This window comes from Drosophila montana, unplaced genomic scaffold (genome assembly GCF_035044405.1).
Source record: "Drosophila montana isolate Dmon_TW-CO22-7 unplaced genomic scaffold, ASM3504440v1 contig_3733_1, whole genome shotgun sequence".
Lineage (NCBI taxonomy): Eukaryota > Metazoa > Arthropoda > Insecta > Diptera > Drosophilidae > Drosophila > Drosophila montana.
This window is the reverse complement of record NW_026998620.1, coordinates 3826911-3840406: the sequence shown is the minus strand read 5'-3', so window position 1 is coordinate 3840406 and position 13496 is coordinate 3826911. Positions and strand designations below refer to the sequence as shown.

The 13496-nt window shown below is 43.3% G+C and overlaps 5 protein-coding genes across 6 annotated transcripts; 2 read left to right on the top strand and 3 right to left on the bottom strand.

Annotated features, from left to right (window-relative positions):
- Nucleotides 1–2076: 2076 nt before the first annotated feature.
- Tgs1 (Trimethylguanosine synthase 1) lies at nucleotides 2077–3657 on the bottom strand. The gene has a single exon (XM_064693364.1). It carries the CDS (start codon nucleotides 3655–3657, stop codon nucleotides 2269–2271), a length of 1389 nt encoding a protein of 462 aa, XP_064549434.1. The 3' UTR covers nucleotides 2077–2268.
- A 1-nt stretch (nucleotide 3658) lies between these two features.
- LOC135436007 (uncharacterized) lies at nucleotides 3659–4430 on the bottom strand. Its single transcript, XM_064693365.1, has 2 exons — nucleotides 4061–4430; nucleotides 3659–4007 (listed from the first exon to the last, which is right to left on the bottom strand). The coding sequence occupies exons 1-2, from the start codon at nucleotides 4270–4272 to the stop codon at nucleotides 3659–3661; spliced, it is 561 nt and encodes a 186-aa protein (XP_064549435.1). The 5' UTR covers nucleotides 4273–4430.
- A 5-nt stretch (nucleotides 4431–4435) lies between these two features.
- LOC135436004 (DNA-directed RNA polymerase II subunit Rpb4) lies at nucleotides 4436–7214 on the top strand. Of its 2 annotated transcripts, XM_064693362.1 has the most exons (5): nucleotides 4436–4643; nucleotides 4770–5592; nucleotides 5654–6114; nucleotides 6269–6523; nucleotides 6612–6753. In XM_064693362.1, exons 1-4 carry the CDS (start codon nucleotides 4580–4582, stop codon nucleotides 6502–6504), a joined length of 1584 nt encoding a protein of 527 aa, XP_064549432.1. In that variant the 5' UTR covers nucleotides 4436–4579; the 3' UTR covers nucleotides 6505–6523; nucleotides 6612–6753. The 2 variants fall into 2 exon arrangements, with proteins under 2 accessions (XP_064549432.1, XP_064549433.1); XM_064693363.1 differs by lacking the exons at nucleotides 4770–5592; nucleotides 5654–6114; nucleotides 6269–6523 and adding an exon at nucleotides 6858–7214 and having other exon boundaries at nucleotides 4481–4643; nucleotides 6612–6792.
- Nucleotides 7215–9579: 2365 nt separating this feature from the next.
- On the top strand, nucleotides 9580–11425 carry LOC135436002 (protein AAR2 homolog). The gene is made up of 2 exons (XM_064693360.1): nucleotides 9580–10903; nucleotides 10964–11425. The coding sequence occupies exon 1, from the start codon at nucleotides 9764–9766 to the stop codon at nucleotides 10895–10897; it is 1134 nt and encodes a 377-aa protein (XP_064549430.1). The 5' UTR covers nucleotides 9580–9763; the 3' UTR covers nucleotides 10898–10903; nucleotides 10964–11425.
- LOC135436003 (uncharacterized) lies at nucleotides 10925–11404 on the bottom strand. Its single transcript, XM_064693361.1, has 2 exons — nucleotides 11177–11404; nucleotides 10925–11109 (listed from the first exon to the last, which is right to left on the bottom strand). Exons 1-2 carry the CDS (start codon nucleotides 11309–11311, stop codon nucleotides 10975–10977), a joined length of 270 nt encoding a protein of 89 aa, XP_064549431.1. The 5' UTR covers nucleotides 11312–11404; the 3' UTR covers nucleotides 10925–10974.
- Nucleotides 11426–13496: the final 2071 nt, after the last annotated feature.

The following is a 13496-nucleotide window of genomic DNA, read 5'->3' as shown; positions in this document are numbered from 1 at the left end:
GTGTTCACAAACTGACAGCCAAATATAAATAGGTTAAGGATTTCAAGTTGTGACTCGATCAGAGGTCGTAAATAAAGTAGCGGGATGAACTACAAAGATCGCAAAAAAAAAAATATATAAAACAAGATTCGAAATCTAAGCCGAAAATTCATATTTTCACATTTTCTAGCTTAAATTAAATGAATCCACCAAGTTTCAAAACAGTTTTGAGACCAAGCAGTTGGTAAACAAGAATTTTACCGTTTTCCCCCCATTTTCCGCATTTGCGGGTGGAACTTCCCCAAAACCAAGTCTTAACGTGCAGCTACGGCAGATAAGTTAACTACAGTTAAAATTTCAGATTCTTAGCTATTTCGGTTTAGTTTACCAAACATTCAATCATGACACTTTGTTTTTTAGTTAATTAACAAAACTGTTTTGAATTTGTTAACGTTTTGGGAATCACTTAAATGTACCTCTTAGTTTTTGTGGATTCCTAAAAACAAACCTTATATTTTCAAGAAAGTAAAACAGTTTGTTTTTATACCCTGAACCCTGAAAATTAGTAAAATGATATTATGTTTTTGTACAAATGTAACAGGCATAAGAAAGCAACTCCGACCCCTATTAAGTATATATATTCTTTCTGCCCGTCCGTCCTTCCGTCCGTCCGTCACTTCGTCTGTCGCCTCAATCTCAGAACCTATAAAAAACCAGAGACAAAAAAGTTAAGAACTCCCGACTAAAGGTTCTTATTTGCTTAAAAATAATGAATTAAATGAATTTGGCAAAAAGAAAAGACAATTTTATGCACAGTACCAAAAGTAAGTGGTGATATAATATTTTTATCTTAATTATTCAGAGATTACTTAAACAAAAGTTGTAACAACAAAAATGTATATTTCGAGCGATTGTTCAAATGGTGAAGCTATAGCATATTTTAGACTATCGTGCGAGTATTTAAAAAATTATCAAAAAATAAAAAAAAAACGTTATTCTTAGGTAAGTTTAATATTTAAAGAATATAACACTTTTGTTCAACACGATTCTATTATTTTTCTATATAAGATAAATAAAATTTATATTTTGAGCGATTGTTCAAATAGTAAATTTAAAAATTATCAAAACATAAGAAAAGAAAAAAAAAACCTTGGTGATAAAGTTTAAAATTTAAAGAATAAAACACTTTTGTTCAATAATTCTTTTTCCATATCGTCCACTAAAGTCTTTCAAATACTTAGAAGAAGTATCTAAATATAACTCATATCTTAGTATATCTCGCATTAATCAAAATAAAATACTCGAATTCAGTTGAGCTTAACTTTTCCATTAATCCAAATGTTTATATGCCATTACTCAATAAAAATCAGAGCACAAAAGCGTGCACTTAAAATTTCTAGAGCTCCATCTTCCGCCGGAAATAGTCCACTAATATGTTTGTCTAACTAATTAGACTGACAAGAGAAATGCCGAAATCCGAAGCAAGAGCAACTGCGGCGCCCAAATGGATGCCAGCGCCAGTTAGCACAGCCATAAATTCCGCAATTACGCCCAAGCTCCTCTCCTCTCCTTCCCCCCGCACCCTCTGAAGAGGACGATGTAAGTATGTTGTTAACAACGAAAGGGGTTGCTGGCGTTTGTTATCTAGTCTACGCCGGAATTTATGGGCAACTTTTGTGACATGAACATGTTAATTGCCCCGCCGCCCGGTTGGTTGCCAGGCTTACAGTTCTTTTTACAAAGTTCTTAATAATTGACGCTCGTTTTGTTCCGTTTGCGTTTTAATTAAAAGTCACAGTGCGACAAAGGATGAGGGGAGAGACGTTACGGTTATGACCATTGGTCAGTGCAAACTAAACGCAAACGGAAAGCGGACAGGAGAGCATTTTAAGCTGTCTAAATTGGATAGAATGCTTGCGCTTTGCCCTTTGGTGGCTTGGCAACTGTTGTGCACATCACCAATACGGCGGGATTTGGCAAAAAGGGACCGGACTTTGTTCATTAGTCAAGTTGTTATCAATGTGGTCACAGTTCAACTTAAGCTCGTTGCAAATGCAACAAACATAATAGCAATACATAAATATAACTAGCTATAAATATGGGGCTTACATAAAGGTACATTTCTATAATTAAACTAAACAAATTTCCAACTTAAAACTAAATAAAAAAAGTGACAAGTGCAAGACTTTCAGAGCCTGCAACTAACATTTAAAGGTAAATTAGTAATAAAACATATTTGACTTAATTCAAATAAAGTGGTAATTAATCAACCAAAGTTTAGGCTAAAAATTATGGTTCATTATCCGGCCGTGGACTCTTCAGTAGGCTGTCGCCGTAGTAGGCTGTTATCGCCACCAGACGCGTGTCCAAATAATTGTGCTCCACCTCGCACTGCTGGCCAATGTGCGAGAGTGCGATCACCTGTTGTATGTTCGAGTTGCGTGGCAAAAAGAAGCCAATATTGTCCGTCAGACGTCGGGCGTGCTGCATCAACCGGGTGGCGCCCAGCGGCAGCAGATGCTGTTCAATGTCAAATGTGGCCTGTTTCAGATAATCGGGTCCGCCCCAGGGCGGGCTTAGGAACACAACGTCGGGTCGCAGGCGTGTGGCGCGGGCAAATTGCAAAAAGTCCGCGTGTATAAACTCAATCTTGTGCGACACGCCGTATATGCGAGCGTTCTGCTTCGCCATGGCCAATTTGTTGGCATCAATGTCGATGGCAATCACGCGGCTGCAGGTGTTGGCGAATTGTATGGCATTGCCGCCGCAGCCGCAAAAGGCGTCCACGACCACATCGCTGGCCAGACGCCGAGCCGTCTGCTTGGCGATCTTCTCTGGTGTTACGGAGAACCAGCTCTCGCGATCCAACAGAATGCCCTGATCAAAGCGAGAGAACAGCGAAAAGCGCCGGAACCAATACTTACGCAACAAAATGTCGTCCCGCATAAACTGTGGGACTTTCGAGTTCTTCTGTGGCTTCTTCTTTTTCTTAATGACGCGCGATTGCACGCCATGCAGAAGCTCGTCCTTATCGTCAGGCATGATTACCAAATTTGGATCGTTATCACTCTCGGATTCGCTGGCAGGCTGCTGTCTTGGTTTCCGTCGCTTCCTGGCAATTCCTGGCACACCAAACGACGTCGGTAAGCCGAGCAGCCTCAGCTGCTGCTCCTCGTCGAGCAACTCGGGATCGTCGTTGGCGGTAAGGTATTGCTCGTCCTCGCCGCCGCTTTCAGCACTTGCTGCACTGTCGTCGCTTTGGCGAATATCCAAAAGCGACAAATTCTCATTTATCTCGTCTAATGTTTGGCCAACGCCTTGCAAGCCATTTGACAGGTCCCTTTCGTAGTTCTCGAAGACACAGGAGAAAATGTGCCAGAAGTGAGCGCTTTGATCGCAGGCGTGCCGCTCCCACAGCTCTTGCCAAGCTGTGCGCTCCTCGGGCGTGGCTAACTCAATTTCCTGCTTATATTCCGGATGCTGTTCATGCCACTTCTGCTCGAGAAACTCGTGTCCTTCACGTTGCCAGAAATCCAACCAGGCTGCTTGCTGTGCCTGGGCCTTCCACTGCGGATCTAAACTGCTGAAGCTATCACAGCTCGCGCCTCGCTCAAAGCGCTGTGAGAATGTGTAAAACTGAGGATTGCTGCGGGATGTGCTCAAATAATGAGAGTTCATTTCATTGGCCCGTGTCCTTGCAGAGCAGTCGAATCTCTAGCCGGCGTTGAATGAGCTCCTCGGCCTGGTCAATGCGGTTCGTGTGCCACACGCTGAGCGCAGGCCTGTGCGTTTGCTGAACCTTTTCCAGAAATGCAGACCTCAGCTTCTCGTTGTCGCCCAGCTGAAGCAATTGCTCATGCAAGCCCCGTGTGGTCAACGTAGGACTGTTCGGCTTCTGCACGTTGCATAGCACAATCTCGCCGCGCACAATGCAGTAGCCACCATGCGCCAGACTTTCGACGCTTGTGCTGTCGTAGGTGAAGTTCAGGAGCAGCAGGGACACCGCTCCAGTGGGCAGCCTGTAGTCACTAGGAGGAAAAAACTGTTAAGTCTAGATAAAGAATTTGTCGGTGCTAGTTACCTGGGCAGGTGAGGCACGGTCACGTTTTCTAGTTTAAAGTAATCAGGAATTGCGCACAAACGTCCAATTACTGCGCACTTTCCGTAGTGAATCTGTCGGTAATCGGGCTCCAGCACCAACTCCTCGACTAGGAAATATTTAAAGAAATCACAGTATTTGGGAAGGTTCTCAGCTGGATCGTTGATAGATTCTGCAATATCAACGTCACTCATAACTCGCCCAAATCAGATTCTTTTCAAACATATAACAATATGCCACTAGAAACAGAAATGTGCGCCGGCAAGTGCAGCTAGTGCTGTAAATCTCGAGAGGAATGCACACTACTTGTAAATAATCACGAGTATTTTACAGCTACATTCACAGTGTTGCAAAATATTAAAATACGTCGTTTACGAGCACAAGCGTCGTTTTCGCCATCCCTGGTTCATTAAAAAAGCGGCATTGAGAGAAAACAGATCCAATCTGTTTAGAAATTGTTTAATATATTAACGCACAACACAAAAGGCAAAGTCAACAATTATGTCGTTCATGAACCCAGTGGATATGGTGGATGAAGATGCCGCGGACTTGCAGTTTCCAAAAGGTAACGATAATAACAACATATTCTAAAATTGCCAAAAATGCAACTTACAAGTGAAGCGAATAGAGTTTTACGGGAGCCACATGGCGCCGCATGTTTACCATAACACATTCAAATACCTCTTTGCAGCAAGGCCTAACACACACCAGGACCAGCGATCCACCGTAAAAATTGCCCGCGCCCGCACCGATACAAGAACAAAGCGTACAACAGTATTTTTTAATGCGCAGGCATTTCACAAAAGATTAGAGGAAATAGCTTCCAGCGTTGACAATAGTGCGCACACGACAAGGCACACAACCGGGCCCACTTGTGCGACATGTCATGGTAGCCTCACAGAACCCTACATTAAGTGCTCCGAGTGCCTTGACGTCTTGGTCTGCTTGCAGTGCTTTGCACGCGGTCGGCAAATTGGCGCCCATCGCAACTGCCACGCCTATATTATAGTGCGGGACGATATTCAGGTATTTTCCACGGAGCCCGGATGGTCGGCCCGGGATGAGCGCACACTGTTGCAGGCTCTGCGCGCACACGGCTACGGCAACTGGGATGCTATCGCGGATGCCCTTGAGCGGCGGCATAAGCCGGAGGAGATACGTAGGCACTATCACGATTGCTACTTTGGTGGCATCTTTGAGCGGCTATTGGGTTTGCAGCACGCGCACAATTGTTACCTGCCCGAGCGTATGCCATATGTGTTCAAAATGAGATCCCTCGAGCCGCCCCGCCACGATGACATCGCATCGATGCAGTTTAAGCTGAATGCCGGCTACCGCTGTGCCCGTGGCGACTTTGACACACCCTACGATGCCTCCGCGGAGGGTCTGCTGTCTATAATGGTGGATCAGCAACGCGTTGGCGCGGATGATGAGCCCGAAAGTGAATCACCAGACAAGGAACTTGTCGACGAGCTGCAGTGCGCACTTGTCCGTGCCTATAACAATCGCCTGAGGTGCCTTTGACCCTGTCAGTCAATTACAACCGACTTTATTAACCTGTCAATGTATTTGTAGAGAACGCCAGCGACGCTACAAAATAATGCGCGATCATGGCCTCATCATGCCCAATCGTACAGTCAGCTGGATATCCAAGTATGTGAGTGCGTTCCGCAGCGATGCCAGCTGCATGCGCTTCCTCGCCCTAATGCAAGTCTGTGAGCCCACCGAGTTTGACCTGTTGGTGGAGTCGCTGAGCTATTTTCGCCAACTACAGAACCGTCTCCATTGGCTCCATGACATACGCCAACATGGTGTACGCACGCTCTACGGCGGCGGACTTTATACGCGGCTCTACAAGCAGCGACAGCAGGCACAGCGAGATTATGCGCGACAACGGCAAAACGATGCTCACGACTGGCAACAATTGGTGCATCATTACGAAAATAATCAAAATGCTGGCCAGCTGCCGCAGGGCAGCAGCTCCAGGGTATATATGTTGTATCCGCGGCGCAAGGCAAGTCCCATGGAAATTTCGGGTAAGCAATAACAAGTGAAGAAATCATAGAATCAAATTGAATTATGGGAACGCGATATTGTCTGAGATAATCAGCATATTGTAAACATAATTCTAATATCTAACAGGCAGGCTTGAGTTCTATATTTATATAACAGCAACAATTTTTCTTGCAGATCTGCCTGGTTACTCCAAGCTGGATGCGGGAGAACGTAACCTTTGTAGCGTGGCACGTCTGATACCGCAGGCCTATTTGGAGTACAAAAACCAGCTGATTGCCGAGCAGGCCAAGCTGGGTCATCTGCGGCTGGGCGATGCACGGCGTCTGATTAAAATCGATGTGAACAAAACTCGCCAGATTTATGATTTCTTGGTGGAAAATGGCCACATTCGACCGCATTCTTTTGGCTAAACTCTGATAGCTTTACTTTGTGTGTTTCACTTGTAAATTGCCAAAAGCAAATTAAATATTTCGCATATCCAATATTCTCATGAGCTCCATTTTGTTGTTTTTTTCAGAGTTCGAAAATGCCGAAACGCTGCTCATATCGGAGGTGCACATGCTGCTTGATCATCGCAAACGCCAAAACGAATCCGCCGACGAAGAGCAGGAGTTTTCTGAGGTCTTTATGAAAACCTATGCGTACACCGACAGTTTTCGCAAGTTCAAGAACAAAGAGACCATTATGTCCGTGCGCAGGTTAGCCACCAAAAACACCTTTCTTGATGGCAAACATCAGTTCTAATTATTTTCTTATCTTTCAGCTTGCTTATGCAAAAGAAACTGCATAAGTTCGAGCTAGCTGCGCTGGGTAATCTTTGCCCGGAGGCGCCAGAGGAGGCCAAGGCATTGATACCATCGCTGGAAGGTCGCTTTGAGGATGAGGAGCTGCGCCAAATACTTGACGATATCGGCACTAAACGCAGCTTGCAGTACTAATTTCGCTAAGTTTCCTAGAAGAAAAAATAAATTAATATATAAAAACTTAGTTTTTAAGCATAATACGAAAATGTTGTCTATGGTTTATGTATTTTAGGCAAAGGACATGGCAAATTTAATAGGTTCAATGGTTCATAGTTTATAACTATGTATAATAGTATAATATTATGTTATTTTTCAAAGTATTGTCCATCGCTAGCGACTACTTTTTCCCATCTTTTTGTCAATTTTCGGATACCAGCTCGGAAGAACAGTTCGTCTTTTGATGCGATCCATGTATCGATCCATTTTTTTGTTTCCTCGTAAGAGGTGAAGTGCTGGTCAGCCAAGTCATGTGCCATCGATCGGAACAAGTGGTAATCGGACGGGGCAATATCTGGGGAATACGGCGGGTGCGGTAGAACATCCCATTTCAACCTGGCCAAGTACTTTTTGACGGGTTCTGCGACATGAGGTCGAGCGTTGTCATGTTGCAAAATGACTTCATCGTGCCGCTGCTGGAATTGCATCCGTTTTTTCTTCAATGCCCGGCTCAAACTCATCAATTGTTTTTGGTAGAGGTCTCCGTTGATGGTTTCGTTCGGTTTGAGCAGCTCATAATAAATGACGCCCAGCTGATCCCACCAAATACAGAGCATGAGCTTCGTTGATGATGGTAGGTGGATCCACTTTGTATCGCCAGTGACGATGCGATGCAAGAAACCTTTCCGTTTTTGACGCGCGAGCAGATGTTCGCAGGTCACAAGCCGCCTCTCCACGTCTCTCGGCTTCAGCTCGCTTGGCAGCCAATTTCCTTGCTTCTGAATCATACCCATGTCTTTGAGACGTTTGCCGACTGTTGACAAGTCAACTCCCAATGATTCAGACAATTCTTGGAGTGTTTGACACGGCTCTTCGTCGAGTAACGCCTCCAATGCTTCGACTTCGAACTTTTTCGGCTGACGGGGACGTTCCTTGTCATCGGTAATCACTTTTAAAGCGTCGAAACCAGGACTGACATGTTGAAATCGATGGAGTATAATCCCCGTAAGCTTCCTTGAGCAGCAAACGACTCGCAGCAGCATTTTTCTTCAAATGGGAGCAGAACAATAAAGCTTCCCGCGAATTGCGATTATTCAACACGAAAGCCACCATATTGAATGATCTTGTAATGTTTGTGGCACTTCCGCAAAATGACACATACCATTTTTCCATTCCTTTTTTTTTCCATTTTATCATGCACCGTTAAAATGTTTGTGTGTGTATGTGTCCGCAAAATGCGCCCAAATTCAAGTTTTTGTTATCAAATATCTTTCCGGACGAGTAATATGAAATAATGAAAGGGTTTGCCACGTCGATCCGAAATTCTTGCATTTTAGCTCGTTGTTGTTGGAAAGGGTACCTAAGCGTTGGCATGTGTGCATTTAAAAGTTTGTTGACTTGCTATTCACGCATACTTGCATATTTTGTATATGAATGCTTTTGTGTGCCTGTGGTTGCCTGCCTGTCCCTTGCAAGATTTGAAGTTTTTGTGATTTCTGATTTTCGACCTCTACACACAGACACACACACACACACCAAAATGTGTGTGAATGGGCAGATCATGGGCGCAAAAGAAAATTTCATTATTGGCACGCGTCTTTTTTATGATTTTGGGTTTGAAATGAATAACTTGAATATGATAAGTCAATAAAATCATTAATGCTATAAATATATAATCGCTCTTTTATTTTATTTGGTATATATGAAGATTAAAGATTTTAATTTTTACACAAATTCCGCTGGTCATTAAATCATTTAAGTGATCAGTCACTTGACCTACATATACAGGTGCAGGTGCTTGCCAAACGTTTACCCTTTCGGCCAAACGGGCTGCTGCAGGTAATAAGGGGTCAACATTCATTCATCAATTCGAGTAAGACAATGCAGTTTCCTGTAGAGTGAGCGAATAAAAAGAAAGCGATGCTGTTTTACGGTACAAGTCATATGCATTACTTACTCTCTTGCTGTCTGAGCATGCGGGCGTGTCTCGAACCCGAACAAAAACGAAGGCGGCTTTGGACCAGCCGCACTGAAAACGCTTGTCCCCAGCAATTGTACTGGTTGTACTGGGGTGCCCACATGCAACATACGTTAATTCCAGCTCCTAATATAATATACTCCTTTGGCGCGAATATAGTTTTGGGGTGCCCACATGCAACATACTTCTATAGCGCCATCTCTTAGAAAACCTTTAAAACTAATTCCAACTCCGACATATTATTAATTAATAATAATTTTATCAAACTAGCGGGCCTATTAACTTTTGTATATCCGAGCAAACATTAACTGGATTTATCTAATAAACAAATTGCTAAGTTGAATATCCTTTAATGGTCATAAAATCAACATGGAGAATTTTGTTCGACTGGATTCAGCACACAGATTCCGATTATTTTGGACTATCGAGCTATTTGGAAGTTCCGACTCGGAACTTTTGCAACGCGCAAGCCAAGATACAATTTTTTTGTTATTAAACTTTGTTATTTACTGAAAAAACATGACTAAATAAATTTCTATCAAAAACATAAAATCAAATAACAATAGGACAAAATAGTTAATTATTTGTTGGCGCTTTATTCATTTGAAACGGACGAAAATCGGTTCTATCGAGCTTGTTCCGAAATGAACAACAACAGAAATGAATGTAAACACGATTAGCTGAAAGGCCTATTTACCTTTTTACAACAAAGCTGACTAAAACGCGCTCAACATGAACAAAGATAACTCCAGCATGCAAATGGATCCCGAACTGGCGTTACGGCTGCTCGCAGATGGCGCCGTTTTGGCCATAGCAGGCGTTCCAGTGGGCACCGAGTTTGGCATTGACTTGTGCGCCTATACCATAGGCCCGGATTTTCGCGGCGTCAAAATGATACCGCCTGGTGTGCATTATGTGTGGTGCGCTTCCCGCGGCCCCTATGGCGACGCGGCGCCACGTGTTGGCTTCGTGCATTTCTTCCATCCCAACGAGATACTCGTGCGCGAATGGGATAACGAGCTGGAGGAGCTGCGTCCACGTCAGACAGCGGATCCGGAGCTGGAGCGTGAACGCATACGCAAGAATCTGGCGCAACTGGAGCGCGTTCTGGCGCCCTACGATTATCGCTACGTGTGCCAGTGGAAGGATCTGACGGGCAGCGTGACCGAGCCGTGTGTAAAACGCTGCCAGCCCGAGCTGGGCACAATCCGCACCAACATTGAGCTGCAATCCTGCACAGATGCAGACAGGCCACGCGGCGGAGCCGACAGCATCAGCAAACGCAATACGGCTGCCAAGCTGCTGCTGGATGAAAGCGATATGCTGCCCCATCTGAAGCCCGTGGAGGGCACAGCGCCGCGTTTCTGTGTGGTGCCTGCACGTGTTCCACATGACGCCCAGCCGGCGGATGTGTCACGGCATGCCATAGACTGCATAGCCGCTGTAGATATGCTATTCGAGAGCTTTGGCAACAAGCCCGATGCGCTCATTGAGGAACTGCAGCTGGCATTTGTGTTCTTTTTGGTTGGCTATTCGGTGGAGTCTTTGGATCACTGGCGCAAGTTGCTCGCCCTGCTGGCCCACTCGGAGACGGCTGTTGTCAAGCACAAGCTGGCCTATATGAAGTACAGCGAAGTGCTGGCCCACCAGCTGCCCCACCTGCCCGAGGAGCTGACGGCGCCCACCATGCACAACACAATTTACAAGGATGTGCGTGAGCTCTTGGTTAATCTCTATGCCGGCGGTCTCATGGTGAATGCCGAGCGTTTGATGAAGCGACTAACCAAGGAGCTGAGCTGGCATTTCGAGGGGCTGCTCGACGAGGATCCCGAGGAGCAGCCGGTGATCATAGAACTGGCACAGTAAGGCGAAGTAGGCAATGCAAAGTTTTTAACTGCAAATGTTTTTTATTGATGTCTATTTTGCTCGCAGGGAAAATGGACTCAGCGCAGCGAATGCTGGGTGCGCAAATAGTTCCACAGATCCCTGGCCGTGCGTATGCTGACCATAAACTGGCACAGCTTCGTTTCGATCAGGCACAGTATGAGGAATTTGGCACGCTTATCCTTCAGCAGCGACTGGCAAAGAGCGAACATTGGCAATGGAATGCGAACAGCAAACGTATTCAGGCTAAACTAAAAATACCTCATCGTTATTCTCCGGTCCATTCTCCACGACGCTCCACAGATCTTCGGACTCCAGATAGGCGCGCACTGTCATCGACCACGCTTTGTAATTGTCCAGACCTTTGAGCTTCTCAATTTGCAGTTGCAGCGACATTTCTCGACCAGCGACTCTTAGCAAATAAATCGTTACGCCTTTCGGCCTGTCCACTTTCAACTGCTGTCTGCCAATTTACCTAGATTTTTAAATATAGATATATAAGCATTTGTACACACCTCTTTTGTCATTTACTTGTCGTGGTATTTGGGGTCGGGTGGTCGTCACCCAAACAATGGCCACTAGACCCAGTTCTGCTGCTGCTGCTTTGGCATTGAGCTGAAGTGGACACAGACACTTCTAGTCTGGTGGTGGTGTCTCTGCATTGCTGTGTCTCCGACAAGTGTCCAATATTGATCCACGTGTCATTGACTGCTCATGATTTTCATATTGTGCCCATATTTACAGCGGGTGTTTCAATTTTGTCACACAATGTGCTGCAAGTCAATTTAATCCCTTTGAAAATGGAGGAAGCATGTGCCACCCCATAAAGTTTATAAATTGATCAGGACGTCGATCTAGGTCGTTTGAGCCATATCCGACTGGAATTTTAAAGTTAGACTTAAAATTTGAAATGTATATTCCCCTATCTATGTTATATCTATATCTCGTTGCATTTTCGAAATATCCATAGAAATCGAATTGGTTTTTTAAGCATACCTTAAAAACTTTACACCAATTTTAGTATTAATGATCTATAATTTTCCAGACTAGATTGAGAGTACTTTACTTTTTGGATGATTCCACCCTTTTCCAAAAAAATTGAAAGAACTCAAAAAATGCACTTAAAATTTCATGAAGTCCTGACAACAATCATATACGTCGACTTTCTAGTAGTTTTTTGCAGGAGGAATATTTCTATATGTACCTGTATAATCATTATAGATTAAGTTTTGAAGAGTATAAAGCGTTGACTAAAGGGGAACAGGGTATTTTGTTCTTACTTTTTACATTGTTGAGAAATATTTTACCAAATTAAGAGTTATGAATGGAGCAGCAAGTACAGCCTAAAATCATTTGGTTGATTTCCTAACTTAAGAATAGCCTTGGAAGCTTTCAGAAAAGTTGGTAAAGACTTAGTCAATTTTGCCGAGGGGCTTCTCAGTTGATTTTTATTTCGGCGTGCAGGTAGTATCTGTAGACCCGCCGTAGCCAAAAAAAAAAAGTCACGACAATCAAACGTTATATATCTGTAGATATGAGACTGAGGCTGAAATTTGTTCTGTAGTTACCTTACGGGCTCTTAGGGAATTTCACCCACAAGTTCGGAAAATGTGCGGAAATTTATTGTACGAAACTGTTTTGCTTACCATCAAACTTATCCCAAAATCGACACCCTCTTCGATTAAAAAATGCGGGTCAAAGGTTGCATGAACAAGTTTACTTTTCGGCGACAAACTTCAAACCACGGAAAATACGTCAAAAAACGTGGAAAAATCGATGATTTAAAATTTTGCATGGGTGGAAAAAAAGGTGAATTTTATATATAAGAAGCATTAAACAAGGAAATAGTAGTATAAATATATGAATATGAATAGCATCTACTGCTAGCTAAGGTTAGCTAATGAAAATCCGTCCGTTTCAGTTATAAACTGAACGTGGATACCCAAAATGCAAACATTGCACTTTTTACTGTTAATTGCACTGATTCAGATTTCCAGTAAATGCGGGCCTTTATATGAATTGCATGCTGGTACTCAATTCGTCCACAAATTGAATCATTAAACCGTTAGACTTGTATGGAATATAAGAGATTAAGTAGAATTCGAAGAGTAGTAAATATAACATAGTTATATTCCAGCCAACCAGTCACATGCAAAAGCTCCTTAAATAAAATGTTATGAATTCTTTATCAGATTTATAGCTAAATGTGTTTCTTGTGAATATCGTTTTTTTTTTTATATTAGTAATTCCCACATTTACGGTGAATAATTTGTAATCCCAGTATTTCTACCCTTCTACAATGCCTCCAGCTAATTCTATAAGTGTATAAAGTGTAACAATAATTTGTGCTCAATATCTTGTTTTTTTTTTTTAATATTTTTATTTGAAATGAATACGAATGTCAGTTTAGCTGTTGATTTTGTTGTTTCCTTTAAGAACCGTGTTCTTCGTTAATAATTATGTATTTGCTGCTGCTGCTGCTTAATGCTTCGTTAACTTTCTGCTCGGCTTTTCACGGCTAAGTTTGCACAATATAAATACACATACATACATACGTATGTGTGTACATATACAATTTCGG

Excerpts from the sequence above, each read along its gene's own strand:
- Tgs1 (XM_064693364.1), bottom strand. The coding sequence starts at position 3,657 with ATGAACTCTCATTATTTGAGCACATCCCGCAGCAATCCTCAGTTTTAC.
- LOC135436007 (XM_064693365.1), bottom strand. The coding sequence starts at position 4,272 with ATGAGTGACGTTGATATTGCAGAATCTATCAACGATCCAGCTGAGAAC. Across the intron at positions 4,008-4,060 it reads ACCGTGCCTCACCTGCCCAG|TGACTACAGGCTGCCCACTG; the intron begins GTAACTAGCACC and ends TTTTCCTCCTAG.
- LOC135436004 (XM_064693362.1), top strand. The coding sequence starts at position 4,580 with ATGTCGTTCATGAACCCAGTGGATATGGTGGATGAAGATGCCGCGGAC. Across the intron at positions 5,593-5,653 it reads GCCTATAACAATCGCCTGAG|AGAACGCCAGCGACGCTACA; the intron begins GTGCCTTTGACC and ends ATGTATTTGTAG. Across the intron at positions 6,115-6,268 it reads AAGTCCCATGGAAATTTCGG|ATCTGCCTGGTTACTCCAAG; the intron begins GTAAGCAATAAC and ends TTTTTCTTGCAG.
- LOC135436002 (XM_064693360.1), top strand. The coding sequence starts at position 9,764 with ATGAACAAAGATAACTCCAGCATGCAAATGGATCCCGAACTGGCGTTA.
- LOC135436003 (XM_064693361.1), bottom strand. The coding sequence starts at position 11,311 with ATGTCGCTGCAACTGCAAATTGAGAAGCTCAAAGGTCTGGACAATTAC. Across the intron at positions 11,110-11,176 it reads GACCGGAGAATAACGATGAG|TCGCTGCTGAAGGATAAGCG; the intron begins GTATTTTTAGTT and ends GCTCTTTGCCAG.